At 49.4% G+C, this 21879-nt stretch overlaps 1 protein-coding gene across 1 annotated transcript; it reads right to left on the bottom strand.

Moving 5' to 3' along the window:
* Positions 1-8198: 8198 nt before the first annotated feature.
* LOC115310988 (elongation of very long chain fatty acids protein AAEL008004-like) lies at positions 8199-9059 on the bottom strand. The gene has a single exon (XM_029969491.2). It carries the CDS (start codon positions 9057-9059, stop codon positions 8199-8201), a length of 861 nt encoding a protein of 286 aa, XP_029825351.2.
* Positions 9060-21879: the final 12820 nt, after the last annotated feature.

Here is a 21879-nt window from a genome sequence, read left to right as displayed (position 1 = left end):
GGAAACCTACGGGAAGCTTTTTCGGGAGGAGGAGCTGGACGAGGACGCCTTCGGGTCTGTCCCACGTGGATCGCCCACCCTACCTGACGAGACCACCGACGTTATGAACTGCCCCATTAGGCCATCCGAAGTGCAGCAGGACATTAAAAAGCTCTCCCGTAACAAGGGGCTGGCCCGGACGGCATTGGAGCAGAGTTTTATAAAATGTATTCGGACGCGCTTAGCCCCATCCTCGCTGAGGTATTTAATGACATAGAGTCACGAAAGCTACTACCTCCGTCAATGAGGGAAAGCTTTACGGTTTTGATTCCCAAGAAAACCAAGAGGGTCCCCATCGCTGAGATGACTGACTTCCGACCATTTAGCTTACTCTGTTGCGATTACAAAATTCTGGCGAAAACCCTGGCGAGACGACCGGACATCGGGCTCAGAAAGATCATAGGGCCCCATCAGAGTTACGGGATCCGCGGCCGCTCGATCGCGCGGATCCTTCACGTCATGCGCACCGTCTGCGAAGCGACCGCGAAGGGACATCAGCCCATCGCTGTGATGCAGCTCGACCTCCGCAGGCGTTCGACAGGGTCTCCCACAAGTTTCTCCTGGCGGCGCTGGATCACTTCGGCGTGGGAGAGAAGCTGCGAGAGCGGATAGCCTTGTGCTATCGCGAAATCAACACACAGCTGCGCATCAACGAAGTCAAGGGTGCGCGCATCCCTATAGGAAGATCGGTCCGGCAGGAGTGCGCCCTTTTCGCCAATCCTTTTCGCATTGCAACTTGAACCACTATGCCGCGCCATCAGTGAAGACCAGAGCATCAGGGGACTGCAACTGGGAGACGGGAAGGACGTCAGCGTCTTGGCAGTCGCAGACGACGTGGCCATCATCTGCTCGTCAAAGAAACAAGTGGAGGCCGTCCTGCAGCACGTGGAGGTCTACACCGCCGCATCGGGCGCGGAGATTAACCCAGAGAAGACGATGGGCGCTTGGCTTGGGTGTTGAGCCACAACTCCCCCAATATTCGCAGGGATAGGCTGGAGCACCTCGATCGGAAACTACCTTTTTACTAAATAGTCTTAGCACTGATAATATTGACTTTGATAGTTTAACTTTCAAAGACCTGCGCTTATATTTTGTACGTGATTTTTTTTTTCATTCTATGTTTTGTACTTGGGTGAACCTTGGTTTGTAGAAATGTCAGCCGTAGATGTGCAACGGTTTCACTATATACTTTGCCTTTTTTGTATTTTTTCCGCCTGCTTGCTGCTGACCAATGTAAGGGGCCCGAGGATCAGTCAAGCTGCCTACTGCAGCTTTTTTCCTTTGGGCCCCCCATCATTTGATGGAAATAAAGTTATTCTTATTCTTCTTCTTATTATTATTATTACCTTCGCGCCCCTATCGACCTGGGGCAATTGGCGACGGCAGTGTGGAAAAAGGCCGCCAACTCCACGGTTGCGAAGCTATCGCCGTGGCAGCATAGATATAAATCCGGCCTCAACCGCGTCCAAGTCTGCAACACCGTGACTTACCCGGCCGTGTTCTACAAGGCTCAGGCCGTCTGCTGCCCGGGGTGACGGCCAAGAAGATCTACAGGAGCTGGGCCACTTTCGTTTGGAGGTCGCCATGGGAGCGGACGTGACGCGACAACCTCTTCCTACACCAGGAAAGCGGAGGCCTCGGCCTAGCTGACATCGTCATCAAGCTTAACTTGCAGCGGTTTCTTCTATTCTGGGACGCAAAGAAGCCCACGCTCCTGAGCGCGCTGCACCACCTCGGTTTCCCTTACCTGGGGAGCTGGATGGTGAGCACGAGTAATCGTACGGCGAAAGCGGCGGCACTGCGCTTTTACAGCGAAATGGCAGAGGCCATACAGTTCTTTTCGGCCCTGTTCTCTTGGGATTACTTAACAACCGTCACCAAGAGGGAACTATACTGGGACACGGTTTCAGCGACGTTTCCGCCACCTCTGTACAGGCCGCCACCAGTTCCCGACGGAGCGGCGCGTCTCTTCAGGTTCGTGCGGCGCCTCCCCGCTCCCACGGCGACAAAAGACTTCTTCGCCCGTATGCACATGGAGGTGCTCTCCGTCAAGTTGTGGCTGCATGGGAAGGGAGTCTTCGTGCCCTGGTCTCTCAACTGCGACCTCTGCGGGAACACCGAGACCATCCAGCACATCATTGTCGAGTGCTCGATCGCATACTTGTCCTGGGACGAGATGAGGACGTACTTCCGCCTTAGGTCGACCTTTGACGTTGAGTGGGGTACTTTCAAGTACCTCCTTCTCAGTGACGGAGAAAGAAGGGAGGTGACGAGCGTGTTGGTGTTGCTGGCACTACAAGCCACCCGGCAGTCGCGCACAGCAATGGCGCAGTGCCACTTGGATGCCCGTCCAACCTGGGACTACTTCCTGGCTAAATTGGACTGGGTGGTCTCGGTGACCGGCAGGGGGGCAGCGGGAGGGGCGGACGAGTGGCAGGGCCTGAGGAGACAGCTTGAGTCCGGAGGCCATAGCCCGGGGCGCCGGCTTCTGCGTGGCCGGGGCTGTCGGCTGCCCTCTGACGGGCAGGGTTCGGTTGTCGTGTGGGGGGGGGGGGGGGGGGGGGGGGAGGGGGGGGGGCGGTGCGCGTGGAAGGCCCCTTTTCTTCTTTTCTTTTCCTTTTTCCCCTTCCTTTTGTATTTTTTTTTCTTTTTTTTCATCTTTACTATTTGCCACGCGCATGGTGTGTGCGGGAGCACGTATGAGCACGCGCGAAGAGCGGCGTGAGCAGCCGGAGGTGCTGTGAGGAGTTCCCATGGTACCAGAAAAGAGACCACGGGTGTCCTTCGTCAGGTACCGCCTGAGCAGGCGTTCAAACGGATGGAACTTTTCAGCCGGCGTTCCGCCTCAGACATCGGTGAACAGTGTGCAAAAGGGCTGAGTGTAAAATTGCTTCGCATATTTATAGTAAATAAAATTATTGTTAAAAAAAAAAAAAAGTTGGAGTGTAGCGTAGTGGTAAAGACGTCTGCCTCGTAAGCAAGCGGTCCTGAGTTCAAACCCCCGTGCGGGCGTACGTTTTTTTTTTTTTTGTTTTGTTTTTTAAGTGGGTTGGTCCCGGAGGATGTGCAATCGATGTGAGCACGGACGCCAGGCGAGGCTAAACCCTAAGGAGCATCGCCCCTAAAAGTGTGTTGGTGGGACCCGTGTAGGGGGGTCCGCGTAACGTGGAGCGTCAGGAAGAAGAAGGTAATGTTGTCGTAGCTGTGCGAGGCATTGGGTGTCTGTTAGGTCAGTGGCGCGTAGAAGTTTATGAACGCCCTTGGCCCTATGCGATTTGGCTTGACCACGCCGTATGAGATGACGGCAGTGGCGGTCCTAAAGGGGGGGGGGGGGGGTGGCGAAGGAAGCGACCGCCCTCCCCCCCCCCCCCAAATCGATCGTTTTTTATAACTTTTTTATTTTACAGCCAAGCAAAAAGAGAGCACAGTCGGTCTTGATTGGAGGATCTGTGAGCTCGGACGATGTCTTCACATAGGGACGTAGGGAAGGAGACCCCTTTAAAAAGAGCAGACTCACTGAAGCGTGTGTGCTCTCTGAAATCTAAGTTCGCCAAAATGAATATGGTGTAAATAGACCCTTGGCCGTTAGCTAAGGCCCTTTGATCGTGCGTGGTCTTTCCAACTGTCGATATTTTGCTTGACAAGTTTCTCCGTTTGCATTATTCTGAATCGTTCACTGACTTGGTTTCTTCTCATGACGTGTACAGTTTGCCAAGTGTGAATGAGGTTTTGAAAATTACTTTATTACTTCAATTATTGCTCATTTTCATTAAAAACCTTTCACTGCACTTTTTATATTTTTTATAAAACCCCAGTCCTACGACACTTTTCAATGGAAGGTAGTAACATTTGTGAATAAATAAAAAAAAGTATATGTAATGTTGTACGATTGTGCACGTGTCGAATGTATTCAGCGCTAAAGCTATATTGCGAACGCAGGTTTACATGTTGCGCATTTCCGACTTGCAAACAGTGGGACTAATAAAAAAAAATCTTTATTCACAAAAAAGTGTGATGCCTCTGTTTTTGTTATTTAAGCAGCAATTTCGCCCCCCCCCCTAAAACCAATGTCTGGGACCGCCACTGGATGACGGAGTAGGGACCACGTTCGTGCGGCACCGAGCGTGCCATTGAGCTTGTCACATAGCGCGTGCCAGTTTTCACCAGTGAGGTTGCCAGCATAGACTGCAGCATCAACAGTAAGTTGGGCAATGCGTAGTTTTAGCTTCTTGTTGTGGCGTTGACGTCGCCACCGTTGTGTTAGGCTACGACATGCTTCCCACAGATAGAGTGCGCGGGTGTCTATATCCGGTGCATCTGGAGTGGTAGTAAGGGTGCGCGTGTGTCGGTTTAGCCGGGTTTGCAGTGTCTGCACCCAATCGGTGAGTCTGTCGAAGAAGGTATAATAGGAGGACGATGCGCGGAAGGCAGGCCAGTGTGATACGGATATGACGTGCTTCCCCTGTGACAGCCATAAGACTCTGGAGGTATTTGATGAAATACTGGTTCTTCGCTCTTTTCAATTCGGTATATACTAGCTCGGCTTCACCGCCTTTCCCGATGCAGAAGGAGACAACGATGATATGGCTATTTTATATAGTATCTGTAAACAAAAAAATGGCGGAGACTCGCCATTTGACGCTGCTCCTATCGCACGGTGACTCTCATGTGCATTTCGGTGGAGATCGGAAGTCTACACATACTTCGTTTCATGCTTAGGTCAAAACGTAGACGAAACTGCTGGCACCAGCACGAGCCTCGACAGAGCGCTTTATTTGCATATGTTATTGTACAAATAGACACAATATGAAACCACGCGCTAGTGCCAGTTACTTTGACAACGTTGCAAAGTCTGAAACGATATCACTCCATCTCCTGACCAGTGCCATTTTCAGCATTAGAGCGCATGACACGTACCTTGCTCGCTTTCCGAAGCGACAAAGATGAAAGTGCTGGGCTGTCAAGATTTCAACCTAGGCTGTGATCTTGTAAAAATTAAATTAGCGTTAACAAAAGAAAATCAAAAAGAGAGGAGGAGATGGAAGCGCTCAACGACGTCACAGAGCCCAGCTTTAATTGAAAGAATAGTAGGTTGGCGCAAAAAATAGCAGCCTTTGCCTCTCTACTCAATTGTCATCCACTATTCGGAGCGAACGCAGGATTCTCGTCTTCTATTCGCGCAGGGTCTGGCATTCGAATTCGGGACACTGCGCGATAAGCGGACGACGCCTCTGTTTGCTTCTTTTGGAGGGAGACAGCGGCTAGAGACAGATGTGGCTAGCCTTTGAACCGACCCACTCCTTCCAATCAGAGCTTGCGGCTCTGACGTCGCCGCATGCTATCGTCTTCTCTCCTTCAGGTTATCTTCGTATAAGAATGCTTCGATGAAATGAAACAAGACTTGCATGGCGGCCTGAACTGAGCTGTTCCAACAGAGAAGGAAGGACCTATCCGATTTGAAGGGTGGTTTACGATTTATGCCATCGGTTCGCGCATTAAAATTACACGTTTTGATCCCCTGCACTCTAAAACAAAAAGGGTGTCATGGGGTACACCCAGAGGGGGTGTAAGTGCTTGTCACATATACTCCACCCTTTTGGGGGAATGCTTGTACACCTCAAATGTGGGAGTATGTGTACATCCGTTTGTTTGGTGCACATGTACACCTTTTTCTACAGAAATGTCACTCGAAGGGAACACAGGTGCACCCCATTCAGTGGTGTGCGGCTACACTTTTTTCTACACCCAATGAAATAAAAGGGAACACAGAGGCACCCCATTCGAAGGTGTACCATTGCACCGCTTCATACGCCCACCTCATTCAAAGGGAACACAGGTGCACCCCGCACCATCACTCCCCTTACTACACCTACTGCTCTCAAAGGGAACACAGGAGCACCCCGTTCAATCGTGTACTGCTACACCGCTTTCTACACGCACTGAATTCGAAAAGAGCAGAGATGCACTCGATCCAAATGTGCATGGTCACACCACTTTATACACCCGCTTTAAAAACTAACTTCATAAACCTATTTAAGACATTAAGCTTAAAAAAATGTATGCGCCCCGGTGATTGCAAAAAGGCAGGTAAACGGACACACGGGACTGTTTTCAAATCTCATAGAAGTTTATTAGGCAGCCAATTCCGTAAAGAAGTACAACTTGCAAGCAATCCATGATATGCGAAGAGGTACGAAAAAGCTGTTACACAACTGAGAATATTACTAAGCAAACAAGAACCGGGGATGAGTCATAGGTACTGTTTATTCTCCCAGCAGCCGGCAGAATTATTTCCACAAAATTCCACCGGCAGTCGCCATTGATTCATCGAACGACGTATCATCGACAGCTCAGACTAGCTTTCCTATATTACCTTATTTTTTTCCCTTGTAATGAGCCGCCCCAGAGTGTACCCGTGAAGTGACGTGTAGGGGTGGGACCGGTGGGTTAATATTTTTGCAATGAGCCGCCGCAGACTGTCGCAACGAAGCTGCGTGAACGGATGGGCTGGGTCGTTGAGCACGCGCCTGAGAGATACACGCGCGACAAAATGTCCCTACAGCGTTCATTTCGCGTAACGAGTGACGATACAACGTTAGTGTCGATGAAACTTGTCTACAAAACATGTATCAACGAAAACGTGATTTCACAAAACACCGGGAGAATAGGTCAGTATTCTACCTGCAGTAGTCACATGATTGTAGACAGCTAATGGCAGGCGACTGCCGACAGAATTTCGGGGAAATTATTCCCTCGGCTGGTAGAAAATAGTCACTGCCTAATTCTAGAGGTAATCCGAAGCGGAACGGTCAATTGTTGCAAAGGAGTAGGTTGCAGTGCACTTATGATGAAAATACCGGACTTGAAATATGTAATCCGATATATATGTCGACACGGGCACTGAAGAACCACACAAAAACGAAAAGAAAGGGGTCCTTGGGTTTTTTTGAAAAAATCGCTTGTTGCCGACATGCGCGTAGGATATTCAAACACTGCAAATCTTGGTCCACTCGAATACGTTGTCGCGGACGAAATCTACGGCAGCCCCGCTGGTCGCAGCACAGCACACAAGAAACTAGGCTGGGAAGCAGACATTCTGAGTTCGGAAAAAATACCACGTCATTCGTGAAACCTTTACCACATGATCACGCTCTTGCCATTACCCGCGCCCAGACAGCGGAGTCGAGGGATGAAAAAGCCTCCGGTTCATTGGTCCGGCGATTGTGCACCTTCATCCACGCTTTCAACTTAGGGAGAGAAAGAAAAAGAGCGGAGTAGAAAAATAGCAGCCCCTTCAAGGCCAAAAGGGGGGCGCCCATTTCTTCTTCTTGAAAGTTTGACCCAAAGTTAATAGTGCAGTGAATGCAATCCGTGGCCTTGGCCTTCAGGTGGGTGCCGTGCTCTGCCTTATCTCTAACTTGGAGACTGTAGTCACGTTGTCCTACCCGGAGACCCGATTGGCCTAAAACAAGCATAGCGTCCACTTTACTCTCAATACCGAGTGAACAGGATAGCTCCATACTTCTCAAGAGAGTGCCCAACCCAAACTGTGACCCGCAAGGGGGAATCCAAGCACAAGCTGATCGGGGCGCGTGGCTAGCACGGCGGTGCACTGATACACCTAGAGGTTTTCAAGGGGGAGGAGGATGCTTATTGTCGGTGTACGAGTACACTGGCTGGATAACGGAGGGTGCATCTCTCAGGAAAAGGGTGCATGTGCGCCTGATGCACCCGACTACACCCTGTTTTTCTTAGAGTGTGCGAGTAAGCCGCACGCACGCTCACATTGCATTCCTCGTGCAAGGAATTGTCGCCCGTCATTCCTATCTGCATCTCTGTGAGCCCGCTCACCAAGGCGAGCGCAAACCTCCCGTTATTTCAAAATACTCATATGAAGTTGTTGGGACACGACAGCACCGAGCGGCAACATTGTCTTCTGTGATCATTGATATTCCAGTGCTTATGTGCATGTGACCTGCGACATGTGGTGACTCAGCACTCACCCTTTTTCGGTCCTTAAATTAAGCTGTTGATTTTTTTCTAAGTGCACAATTTCTGAGCAGAAATAACACAACTGCCGGAGGTAATCAGCCCAAAGGCTAGCAATGTCTTTCCTTCGTACTCGCTCAAATTGTTCATTTTTAATTTTTATCAAAATGCTAAGCGTTCTTTTTGTTTGCACCATTCTGCTGAAGATTTTCCGCGGTGCTACTTTTAACGCGTTTTGAAGGACTCTTTCGATTGTACGCGTGTATATAAAAGTTAACAAATAAACACAATATCAGGAACGTCTGCGCGTTTCCAAGGAGGATAAGGTGTCTGGGGAACCCACAGTTAACGAACAAAGGGATAGACATGTGGAGTATGGTAAGAACAAATTGAGTGATCTGCAACGTGGTGAGGTACTTCTTCCACCAGAGGTACTTCTGCACTCCGGGACCCAAGGTAGCGAGGAAGTAGTAAGAGTACATGATGATATGCACAAACACGTTAATGGCCAGTGCAAAAGCGGGGTGTCCTTCTGGAACGAACAAGGCAAAGAACCAGACGTTTGCCGCCACGATGGTGTGGTGGATGACGTGCAAGTGCGTGATTTGTCTGAACTTCTTGCGGAGGACGAAGAAAACGGTATCCAGGAAGTCAACGTACCGGACCGCGACGAAAAACCATCCGTTTTTGTAGTACTTTGTTAACTCTTCGTCCATATATCCTGTTATTCCCTGACACCAGAGGCTGTACCGTCCTCCTGGAAGGTAGGTCATTTTCAGAAGGACGTAGAGAAACCTGGCGTTGACAGCGACCATGCAGAGGTTGTAAAAGCGGACGATGTTTGTGATCTCGAAGGGTTCCCTGTTCTTCATCCATCGTGGACCGGCCACCTTGACGAAGTACAGGTAGCCTAGAATCAGGGGGAAGACGAAGAAGGGGTTGACGACCAGAGGGTAGTCCCTTGTCCTTGGATCCCCTCTTTTGTGTATCTCGTTCAGAAATGTGATTGGATTCATGTTGACGTTAATCATGAAGCTCTAACTTGGTTGTCACACAGAATGGGTTGTGTCACCTGCAGGAAGAAAGAAAAGGTTATTGTCCTGCAGCAGTGTTTCTGCTCTGCTTTAGCAGCGAAAGAAAGAAAAAAATGGATGGCATTGAAAGAGCGAAAACTTTTTCTTACGGAAACAAATACATGTCTCGTCTCTGAAAAATATATCTGTTATCTCCGTCTTCCTTGTAGAGGAATTAAAGATTATAAAGCAAAAAGTAATTGATTAATTCTTTTATTATTTATGTTTTATGTGTCAAAAACAGCAAAGCCGTTCTTTTGGTAGACGTTTATATAAATAGTTAACAGTCGGAGTAAAGCTGTATCTGTTAGATACATCAAGACCGACAGAAGAATATTATATATATATATATATATATATATATATATATATATATATATATATTGCACAGATAAGACTTATGACTTATTAAATAGTATCAAATTAACATTGGAAACGCCGCTTGCTGTTAGTAGCACACAATAAGCTTGTGATAAGATATATTACGTAAATATATTATAATCAAGTACGAATGCGATTGTTCACAAAAATAAAAAAAATAAAAACAAAGATGTACATCGAAATGCTTGGAGCAGATGAAAGTGTTTATGGTAAAAACGATTACCCAAATACCAATCATGGTATGTGCTGATCAAAGGGTTTTGAAGATTTTCAATTTCCTCTTAATTAGCAGATTATAAAACGTACACATCGCGACACTGTTAGCGCGAACACGAGATCGGCGCATTTTCGCATTTTACTTCTAAACAGTATTAGCGAGCACGAAATTTTATCGCTTACATTACAGAACTAAATTAGCTCTTTCCTTAGAAAAAATAACTTGGATGACACCCCTTGGTTTCAAAAAGAAAAACTGGAAAAACCGGCGATCGCTTGTTCGCGCTAACAGTGTCGCGCTCTGTACAACAAAAAAAAGCAAAACAAAAAGAAGAAAAAAAAAAAAAACCGGCAGGCGCGTGGGTTGGAAGGCTGCCGCCCTACCTATTAGAAGGAATCTAAACAATTATAGAAATTTCAGCGGTTGTTCACTACTGGTCATCACAGTCCGTTTGACAAGGTGTTGCTCATTTAATGCTGATTTCAGCGCAGAATGTAGAATCGATTCGCAACAGAAGGCAAAATCATGCGTGGCTGAAAACATATCGTTATTATAATCTACGCTAGAGGTTCAACTGGCGCAGGTGTGCTGTTGCAAATTGAAGCAGACAGCAAACAGTCCGAAATTGACTTCAGGTAATGCATTTCTACGGAAAAAAAGCGAGTGCATTTCCTCTCTGCGCTCGATTATAAGAGCAAATATCACGAATAAATCGTACATTCTAGACACATTGGAACATTTCCCAGACACGAAAATGAAACAATTGGTCAGTTACGGCGTTTTTATTTTTAAAATCGTGGCATGAAAAACGGTGCTAAAACCGCTTCGTACATGTATTTATGTGCACTGTCGGACACTGTTAGCGCTAACACGGCGTCGGCGCTTTCTAGCATGGGGGATATACGGGCCAAACGAACGAAGGACATATGGAAAACGAAGAGAGACGGCAAGTACTACGCGTTAACACTGGATAAGTAACTGTGCTTGCAGACAATCACAATAAATTAAAAGTCACGTAATATAGTCCGATTTGCAATAAATAAGTACGGATTTATTCTTTCTGCTCGTGAATACGTGCAAAGATGCTTGTTCTGTGTTCAAATTGTCACCCGCACGCTCCAAATCTTTGCAAAAAGAGGGAAGGCAAAGAACAGGTGCGCGATAAAAATTGCCCAACATAGGAAATAATAACAAAACACACCTTTCGTAGCCCACGTACTTTATTCTTTACGTTTCGAACGTTTTTTTAACCACTCGTAAAGATGCACGACGGAGTTATTTTCATATAGTGAGAGGACAGGCATATAAGCAATATATATGCACCAACGGAATGCTGGCGAACTTTGAACACACTCTACATTTCTTTCGATCATTATTTTGCTTAGAACCGTCGCTCGTTTTTACACACCTGCCCTGGAACAGAGGTTTGGGCCTGAAATATAGCTAAGTTTAACATCGTTCAGTGGTAAAGAAAAAATGCTGTAACTAAAGCACTTACACTTTCACAATATTACTAAAGGTACATACTATCCGATACAAGCGAAATAACAAAAGTTATTCATGTCATTTTCCGGCGACGAGACGAAATTCACGCGCGTTTTCCCATAGGAGTGCACAGGAAGACTGGCAAAGTAGACTGCAAGCTGTCTGCTTCAATTTACAACCGGAAGTCCCGTAGACACTAGCGCCAGCTGAGCCTCTAGCGTTTATTATAATAACTCTATGGCTGAAACCACCGGGCAGGCAGTTTGAGCGACGAATTTTCGGGTGTTTGATAATGAATTTAAAGAATAACTGGTCACACGCGTTTCTTTTTTCTTTTTTTACCTCGAATTTTTGCTGTCGGTGGTGAATCGTGAATAGTTTGCCGATCAAGTGGAGGTAACAAGAAAAATCGAAAAGCAGGTTAAATGCCGCTTGTTCACACAGTAGCCTCAGCATTCTCAGCATTCTTCCATTAGATAGAAGCGGAGTTCTTCAGAGCCATATGCTCGCCTGGGCTTCTTCATATTGTTCACGAGCGTAACGTGGTACAAAAAAAAAAAAAAGCCATTGCGTAGCGAGAAACAAGAATGCGTATTTTGTATCATGTGAGCATCGAGGTCTAATCTCAGTCGGTATGGAGTGAATGAACAAAAAAGACGTGTTGCACAGCCCCTTTACGTGAGCTACTTCAAAAAGCCGCTTCCAATTACCGTCACAGAAGGGTTTGAAAGCTCCTACTCTGCCGCTGATTGGGGGACGATTTTTTACCTAAAGCTCTCGACGTTTAGAACAAATCTAGTTAGCATAGTGCTTATCTTGATCAACTTACTTGCTTATTCTGCAGAACGCTGCACCAATCAAAACGTATCGCTATTTTGTTTTTATTTACAAACGCGGATAGTCGACTGCTGAAACCATTAGTCATTAGTGACTCCATGAGTAGACATCACGTTCCTAATAAAAGAGCCACCGAATAGCTGATAATTTTGGCAGTCAATCTAGTGCGAAAGAGCGGCGAAAAGCGTTAATCCCCCGACAGGCAAAGTTGATGCGGGGTCCCCCGATCCAGCCGATACTCCGTCGTTGAGCAAGCGGCTTCTCCTGCATGGTCGTCGCTATTGACCGCAACGTGATGTTGCAGTTCTTCGGCTGCCAGCAGGATAGCGTTTACGCGAGATACGACGCATTTCGCGCTTTACGTACAAGATCGGAGAACGCTCTACCTTCACGCTTATCTGATGTGGTTAGTTCTACAATCATGCACTACGTCTGTATTTTTATCAGCGAATAATAAAAAAAAAACAAGGGTCCGAAAGCTCACTTACCGTGAAGAAGCTGCTGCAGCTGTGGTCGCGTTCACGTCAACAGACTGCTCGAACGACTGCGCACCGCACCCCAGTGTCTTCCATTCGACTGTTGTGCGAGACGTATGCGCTAACATTTGGAATATTTCACGCTGGTATTCTTTCTCCTCTACCCCTCGCGAGCCGGTCTGTGAGAGTTAGCACGTGGCTGTTTCTATCTGATGCAGAAAAGAAAGAGCTAATGTGACGCGGAAGAGCTATCACTGCCCATGATAAAAACGATTAAAAAACAACTTACGCTCAGTTTTTTTTTCTTCCTCTTTAACCTCAAAGTTAATGTCGTCATATTTCGAGATAAGTAATGTTAATGATGTCCTCTTAGTAATCATCGTAGTTTTAATGTTCCCTTCTAGGAAGGGGAAATGTCATTGTCCCTTGTTTCGTGCGTCGTTGGACTTTTCTTTCCCAGGCGAAAAGGGGCCAGACGTGCAACTCGCTGCTGCCTAGATAATCGGACCCCCCCCCCCCCCCCCCCCCCCCCAACTCTTTTGTACACTTTTTGTATGAGGTTGTTTGTCCTGAAGTGCCTTCTCAGATTGATCGTCCTTCGCACTCTATGGCTGTTCTCGCTCAGATTACGTCACTTCAGTCAACCCAGGCACACCGAATATTGCCACGCGCGTCGGCGCTCGACCGCGTGCGTGGCCGAGTGGTTACCGCGCTTCACTGTCGCGCGGAAAATCTAGGTTGGATTCCAGTCAGTGGAATGTCCTTGTATTTATATTTTGAGCATTACGTTCTCGTGAGTTCGAGAGCATTCCCGACTGTTCGAGTTCCGAATGTTCTAGTCGCCGAACGTTCTAGGCCGATCGTTCCAGAAGCCAACGCGCGTACATAAGGGGCTCCCAGTAGCGATCTGCAGTCGGTCTCGCCCAGCGTTCGACTCTGCTTTCACGTCAACTTCGACACGCGCGACGCTTTGCTGTTATCTTCTGTTTGCTTTTTATTGTGGGCGAAAGTTCGCCCCATTAAACGTTTCAGTTTCTTCAGTTATTCCTTGTTTGTCACATCGCCAGTCGTGACATTTTGGTGGAGGTTCTATGCCCGGGGAGCGTACCTCTCCAAAGACATCCCGGCCTAGCTACGTGCTCAGCCCCGGAAGGCTACATCCGGGAGCTGAGCCCCGTATTAGAGGCCAGTCTCTTGAATTGGGTTCGCTGCCGGACAAGCCCAAGCCGAAGAAGACGGCGATGGCCAACCAGCCACAGACCCCCGCCGCTTCTGCCGTCGTCTACCTGCCCGTCGCTCCTCGGACACCGGCTCCCTTCCACGGCGAAAGCCACGAAGACATCGACGACTGGGTCCAACAGTACGAACGAGTGGCCCGTCATAACGGGTGGACACCGGAACAATGTCTCCAGAATGCTTACTTCGCCTTGGAAACAACAGCCAGGAACTGGGTCGAGAACCACGAAGCATCGATCACCTCCTGGGAGCAACTCAAGGCTGTGTTGCGAAGAAAATTCACGAACCAACATCGAGGAGAACGCGCGGAAGAGCTTCTTCAAGCGAGGATCCAAGGCCCTAACGAGGGCGTCCTTAGCTTCGTGGAAGATGTCCTGCGACTCAGCAACCGCGCCGATCCTCAAGCCTCCGAAACAAAGAAGCTGAGAATCCTGATGCGCGGCGTGAAGGAAAACATCTTCGGAGGCCTTGTTCGGAGCCCGCCTACAACCGTCGAAGGCTTCATCACGGAGGCCACCAACATCGAACGTGCCCTTCAAGCACACGCCGCCCACTATCACCGAGTTCCCGGCTTCGCTGCCTTTTCGTCTTCCGGCTGCAACACCACGGATATCCGCGAGATAATCCGGGACGTCGTCCGGGAGGAGATCGAGAAGCTTCTACCTGCCGCCGCAAGCCCAGCTTTGCCCTCAATCGCCGAGATTGTCAGGGAAGGAGTCTATCAAGCGCTGCAGCCAGAGGTTCTCGTGAGCACCATTCTGGAACCACCGACGTTGAGTTGCGCCGCAGTGGCCCGACAGCAACCGCCTCCTCCTCGCACCTATGTCGCGCCGCCCAAGCCCAAGCCGAAGAAGACGGTGATGGCCAACCAGCCACAGACCCCCGCCGCTTCTGCACCTATGTCGCGCCGCCCCGACGTCAGTATCCTGCGTCGCAGCACGACAGACGCCACGACGACCCGGTGCAGTACGCCTGCCTGGAGCCTCGCGCACCGCAGAAGACCGACGTGTGGCCAATGCTCGAGCGACGCCCTCTGTGCTTGCATTGCGTGGAAGCAGACCACACCTACCGCCGATGCCCATACTGACGACTCGGGCTTCGCGGGTTCCACCCGAGCAACCCGCGCCCCCGTCATGGTGAAGGTCCCAGCGATATCGACGAGTACCTGCGACGACCCCAGTCTTCCGAGCCTGCGTCCCGCAGAGAGTTCCGGTCGCCATCGCCGCGACGTCCAGCTTCGCCGATGCAACGACTCCGACATGAATGCCTGTAGCCCCTCGCTCCTCGCCGGGGAAACTAGGCGCGCCAACCCCTGGAGGTGGAGTTGCCGAAGACGACCGACGTAAAGAGCCTCCATGAACAACGGAGCGCTCCCACTCTTCCGACGCTCCTGCTTCGGTGCCCAACAACCTAAACGTTGTTATCGAAGGCCTCAACGCATCGGCACTCGTGGACACCGGAGCAGGCTACTCAGTCTTGAGTGGGAGGCTCCCTCGCCGCCTTTGAAAAGTCATGACGCCGTGGGATGGACCACAAATAGGAACCGGCGGAGGACACCTGATTTCACCAGTCGGGAGATGCACTGCTCGCGTAGAGATCCACGGTGAGACGTGTCCTGTCAAGTTTGTCGTTCTACAAGACTGTTCAAGGGACGTTATCCTCGAATGGACTTTCTCTGCAAGTATTGTGCCGTCATCGACCTCGGGTCAAACAAGTTGACGCTGCGAAAGCCTGTTCTGCCGCCGGTGGAGACCAACACGACGTGAACCGTGATCCGAGTTATTTGCCGACCATGTGAACCTGCCGACGCGGTCGAGCGTTTTCGTCACCGTCAAAACCGACGCAGCCATGCACGGCGAAGCTCCTCTGGAAGGCAGCATCCAACTGCTCCTTGAAAAAGGCAATGGCGTCGCACGAGGCGTAACGGATCTCCAAGAAGGACGTACAACTGTTTTCGTAACAAGCTTACGAGAGGAGCCGCAGCACCTAACAAAGGGCACCACCATGGGCCACATCGAGGAGCTTCAAGCGCCAGCTGTGGTCACCGCAATCTCCGAGGAAACCTCGTCGTCACAGCAGAAGAGTACGTCGCCGCCGCCGCTCGACATCGACCCCGAGCTCCCAGCTCCTAAGCGACGGCAACTGGTTGATCTCCTCGCCGAATACAGTGACTGTTTTGCCACATCATCGAAAGTTCGCCGAACACCAATGGCGAAACATCGCATTATTACCGACGGCAACGCGCTCCCTGTCCACCAGTCGCCGTATCGAGTCTCCTTAAAGGAAAGGAAGGTGATTCAAGATCAAGTTTAGGAAAAGCTCGACGACGACATCATTCAACCCTAAGAGGTCCACGGGCGTCCCCAGTCGTCCTTCTAAAGAAGAAGGACGGAACCCTACGGTTCTGCGTGGACTATCGTTGGCTGAACGCTGTGACGAAGAAGGACGTCTATCCACTCCCCCGCATCGACGATACGTTAGATAGACTGCACCACTCCCGATCCTTTTCGTCGATGGACCTGAAATGTGGTTACTGGCAGATTGAAGTCGACGAACGCGACCGGGAGAAAACCGGCTTCGTCACTCCCGACGGACTGTACGAATTCAAAATTCAAAGTTCGGACTTTGCACGGCACCAGCCACCTTCCAGCGTATCATGGACACCGTTTTGGCAGGTCTGAAATGGCAAAGCTGCCTTGTCTACCTGGACGATGTCGTGGTATTTTCACGTAATTTCGACGAACACTTGAGACGACTTCGAGCTGTGCTTCAAGCCATCAAGACCGCCGGCCTGTCACTCAAACCAACGAAGTGTCGATTCGCCTATGGTGAACTTAAGTTCCTTGGCCACGTCGTGAACAACAAAGGTGTTCTCCCTAACCCCGAGAAGACTCGCGCCGTGGCTGCTTTTACGCCGCCGTCTGACAAGAAGGCCGTGAGAAGATTCCTCGGATTCTGTGCCTACTACAGACGATTTGCGGAACGCTGCACCACTGTCTGCACCACTGTCTGCACCATTGATGAACCTCACGAAGGACGCGTGAAGTTTGAATGGACAGAAGAGCACCAGAGGACATTCAATGAGCTCAAACGAAGACTTCAGACGTCCCCAATTCTTGGCCGTTTCGACCAGTTCGCTGAAACAGAGATCCACACGGACGCTAGTAACACTGGACTTGGCGCGGTACTGATCCAAATGCAAGACTGGCAGAGCGAGTCATTGCATACGCGAGTCGGACACTGCCTAAGGCGGAGACGAACTACTCAACAACTGAAAATGAGTGCCTTGCTGTCGTCTGGGCAATACCGAAGTTCCGCCCATATTTGTATGGAAGTCCTTTTCGCGTCGTCACGGACCACCACTCACTCTGCTGGCTCGCGAATCTGAAGGACCCCTCCGGACGCCTAGCCCGGTGGAGCCTACGACGGCAAGAATTCGACATGACCGTGGTGTACAAGTCCGGCCGGCAGCACAATGACGCCGACTGCCTGTCAAGGACCCCAGTCGAGGCCGGTCCTGCCTCCATCGAAGACGACGACGATGAGTGTTTCCTTGGCGATCTGGATGTCAGCGACATGGCAGCACTCCAGCGTGACGACCCTGAACTGCGAGCGCTCATCGAGCACCTAGATGTTCAAGCGAGTGTGGTTCCCCGTGCTTTTTTTACGAATCCTGCCTACCTTCTCCATACGGCAAGGGCAAAAAGAACTTCGTCAATAATCACACAGCATGGCTGTTGGTTATTCCTTCCAGTCTTGGGGAAAAAATTTTCCAAGGATGCCATGACGACCCAACGGCTGGACACGTTGGCTACAGCGGGACGCTCGCCAGGATTCGAGAAAAGTACTACTGGCCGAGGCTGCCGAAGTCCGTTCACCTCTACACTCGATCATGCCACCAATTTGATTATTTAGACCACAACATTCTTCTTAAAAAATTAGAATACCACGGTATTCGAGGAACTTCTTTAAAACTAGTAGAATTATACTTGAAACATCGTAAACAGTACGCAAATATAGCTGGTTATAGTTCTCAAATCAAGCATATTACCGCCGGAGTCCCACAAGGCAGCCATACTTGGACCTTTCCTTTTCAACATTTACATAAATGACATTATCAATATCAACTCCGTGACAAAATTCATCATCTATGCAGATTATACTAGTGTTTTTTTTAGGTACAAACAAAAATGAGTTGATAGACAGGGCTAACATGGCTTATACTCAGCTTGAGGCTTGGGCACAGTGTAACTGCTTGAAGATCAATACTAATAAAACAAAAGCAGTGCTTTTTCGGCCACAAAATAAAATAATAGAATTAAACAAACACATTTTTTTTAATTCATGCCCAATAGAAATGCTTAGTTCCTTTAAGACTTTGGGAGTTCTCTTTTCAGAAAATATGTTATGGGACACGGATGTGCATAGTTTTATTTCAAGATTATCACGTGTTATTGGTCTAACACATCGTCATCAGTTTATACCCCCAACTAGCGTTAAATTATTAATTTACAACTCATTGTTTTATTCCAGTCTAAGTTATTGCCACCTTGTTTGGGGCACTACCACGTTTACAAACCTCGAGAGACTATATTTGTTGCAGAAAAAATGTTGAGAATTATTTCAAATGTTTCCTATTACTCTCACACTTAACAATTATTTGAAACCTTCCGAGTACTTGATATAAAACAACTATATAATTATAGGCTGACTTCCTCTTTTAAGTTGGAACAAAGCAGACACTCAAGCTTCTTTTCTGAGTTATCCTCCCTGCAGTGCCGTATACCTACCTACACTACTCGACACGTCGAATGCTGGAAAGTTTCCAAATGTATAATAATAACTATGGGTATCAAATATTAAAATACACGCTCCCTAAAATACTAAATTGGCTAGATGAAAAAAAATTTAACATTGCAGAAATGTCTTTCTCTGAACTTCGCGGTGTGTTTTTAGATCTGAAACCATAATAAAACCACTATTTTTGCTTTCAGACAGTGCTTGTATTATGATTGTATAATTTCTACATGTTTGCTTTTGTCACATTTTTTGCACCACCAAGTTGTATTTCATTGACAATAATTGAGCCATGGGCTCGTCAAGCTGTCTCGACACAGCTTTTTTCCATGGTCTCCTCCATTGATGTACCATTGATGGAAATAAAATGCATTAATATTATTATTATTATTATTATTATTATTATTGTCAGTGACACAACAAACCGCCGACAAAGCCGTCAGGACTTCTGCATCCGATCTCGATCGCCCCCGTCCACGCCGTTCCAGCAGACAGGAATGGATTCACTTTGCCCTTTACCGCCGTCAACGTCAGGAAACCGCTGGATAATTGTCGCCACAGATTATCTCACATGGTACGCCGAGACGAAAGCCCTTTTATCAGGAACGGCTGTTGAAGTCGCCAAGTTTTTTCATCAAGTCCATTGTCCTCCGGCACGGCACATCCGAAGTCCTCATTACAGACCGTGGATCATCGTTCATGGCCCAGCTGACGCAAGAGATCCTTCGTCTCAGTGGCACCGGTCACCGTCGAACCACTGCGTACCGTTTGCAGAGAAATGGGCTAACAGAACGGCTAAACAAAACTATCGCCGACATGATCGCCATGTATGTCGACGTAGAACACAAGACTTAGGACTAGGTGTTACCCTACGTCATGTTTGCTTACAACACGGCGGTGCAAGAGACCACAGGAATAACCCCGTTTCAGCTGGTGCATGGCAGCAAAGCAACGATCATACTCGACGCGATGTTACCCCACGAACCATGCAGCTGACGATGGGATCCTTAACGCCCAGATGATTGCTGAACTACCCGAAGAAGTTCGCCAGCTCGCCCGACTCCGAATTCAAGATCAACTACGTGTCGACGCTATTGATCCGGCAATTCGCCGGATCGACGTTCGCTTCAAGCCTGGGGACCGTGTGCAGGTTTGGACCCCAATACGACGACGCGGTCTAAGCGAGTACTTCGTCGATTCGGTGATCTGAACTATGAGGTGATGCCCGACGGAACACGGACTTCATCACGCCGCCCTCCACGACCAGAAGTCGTCCACGTCGTGCGCCTCAAGCCGTACTACGCGCGATAAGACTGCGAACGGTGATATTGTGAAACACTCGATAGGATTGTGTTTTGCTAGCATCCGTATTTTCCCATTCTTCCGTTTGTCTTGCTCTGCTTTGTTGCCTTGCACTTGGCACCGAGACGATGCCTTTTTAAAGGGGGGAGTAATGCCACGCACGCGTCGGCGAGCGACCGCGTGCGTGGCCGAGTGGAGATAGCGCTCGGCAGTCGAAGAATCCGGACGCGCGATGGCTCGCTCTGATAGCGAGGTAATAACGGCCGACGCCAACCGTGGTGCCTCTTGGCACCACGGATAGTCGGCAGGAATGCCTTTTGGCATTCCTGCCAACTATCGGATCGTGCTGCCGACGTTGCCGGCTGGAGACAAGGGAGAAAACCAAGTCTACCTTCACTGCGATGTAAACGCCAAGCCTATAAGGATCGTCGACTTCAAGGAGCCTCTTGAAAAAGCGGACCTTCATAAGGATGTAGGAGGCTAGTTGTGTGCCAAATGAGACACGTGTGGCTCTGTAGCCTAAAAGGTGTGGCAGCGAAAGAACGACTGCCACAGGAATATTCACACGAGGGAGAAATCCCGGGGATTTCTCCCCGGCACGCGCATCCCACGACGAAAACGTCAGGCTTTGCGATGTGCAAAAGCCTCGCGTTTTCATCTCTTGATGCGCGCGTGCCGGGGAGAAATCCACGGGATTTCTCCCTCATGTAAATACCCCTTACAGCTCGGCCGACTCACGGTGAAGGGAAAGCTGTGCGTCCCCGTAGACCCCAACCGGCAGGAAGTTCGGGCCAAGTTACATTGGTTCCCGTTCGACGTATCCAACGACACTCTCCGGAAGGCACTGGAAGAGTACGGCACAGTTCACTAGGTGACCAAAGAGAAGTGGCGAGTGGAAGGCTTCGAAGACATCGAGTCGACCACCAGGATCGCTAAACTGACACTCAAGGAAGGCAAGACGCCGGAGAACCTACCTCATCAGCTAAGGCTTCAGGGGGGCACGATCCTCATTGTCGTTCCCGGGCGGGCACCGCTATGCCTGCGGTGCCGAAGGCAAGGACATATACGACGCGATTGCCGTGTAACTCGGTGCGGGCAATGCCGTGGCTTCGGCCATTTGAAGCCAAAGACTGTGCACGCACGTACGCGAGTGCTGTAGTCAGCCGAGCGAGCGAAGAGGGATGCGACCTCATCATGGATGAGGCGGAAGCAGAGGAGGCTGCAACATCGTCGACGCCGTTTGAAAGGGCACAGCAGGACAAGGCGACAGTCGAAAGACATGACAAAAAGAGGGCGGAGGCGACAGTTCAGGACGAGAAGCGCACGGAGGCGGCTCCTGAAGCCAGCGCAAAAGAGGGCCGGCGACAACGCCTGGAAAACCTTCACCGGAGGCAGTGGCGGTGATGGCGAAGGGAAGCACCGGCACCGAGGCAGCAGCCATCGAGTGTGAGCCAGCCATGGAATTGGATCCCTCAATGGTGAAACGACGACTGGCCGACGAGTCTCCGAAAAACGTCGCACCGGTAGTACAGCAGTGGTCTAAGTGGGAGTTTCAGCTGATTGAAAAAAAAAGGTCGCTACGTCAGCAAACTGCGGTCTTCGTCGCTGACCCGCAACGGGGGTCTGTCGCAGTGAGTAGCGACCCTGGTAAGATATGACATAAAGGGTAATCGCCGGAAGCTGGGTCTGACGCTGTAAAAAAACGGCACAACTAACGTCTGGTCTGCGCATAGGGACCCTTAACGTCAAAGGACTTGCGGCACGCCGCCGACAGTGTCAGCTGAGTCGCCTACTCCTAGAGAGTGACCTAGACGTTTTGGGCGGTTCAGGAGACGAAGGTCGAGAGTGAATGTCAGACCGAGTTCCTGGTGAAACCGTTTACGTCGAGGTACAAGGTCTGCGCCAGCCATGGTGTAGGTAGATCTGGGGAATGTTGTCTGTTCTTGAGGAAAGCTGCTGGGCTCATCGAAGCGAACGTTGTATCGTGTGAATCGGGAAGGCTTGTTTTCTGTGATATTGTTTTCCTAAATCAAAAGTGGAGGGTTAT

Source organism: Ixodes scapularis, unplaced genomic scaffold (genome assembly GCF_016920785.2).
Source record: "Ixodes scapularis isolate PalLabHiFi unplaced genomic scaffold, ASM1692078v2 PGA_scaffold7__128_contigs__length_106722199, whole genome shotgun sequence".
In the NCBI taxonomy this organism is placed as follows: domain Eukaryota; kingdom Metazoa; phylum Arthropoda; class Arachnida; order Ixodida; family Ixodidae; genus Ixodes; species Ixodes scapularis.
Note: the sequence above shows the minus strand (reverse complement) of the source record. Positions and strands in the feature narration are given on the sequence as shown.

Excerpts from the sequence above, each read along its gene's own strand:
- LOC115310988 (XM_029969491.2), bottom strand. The coding sequence starts at position 9,059 with ATGATTAACGTCAACATGAATCCAATCACATTTCTGAACGAGATACAC.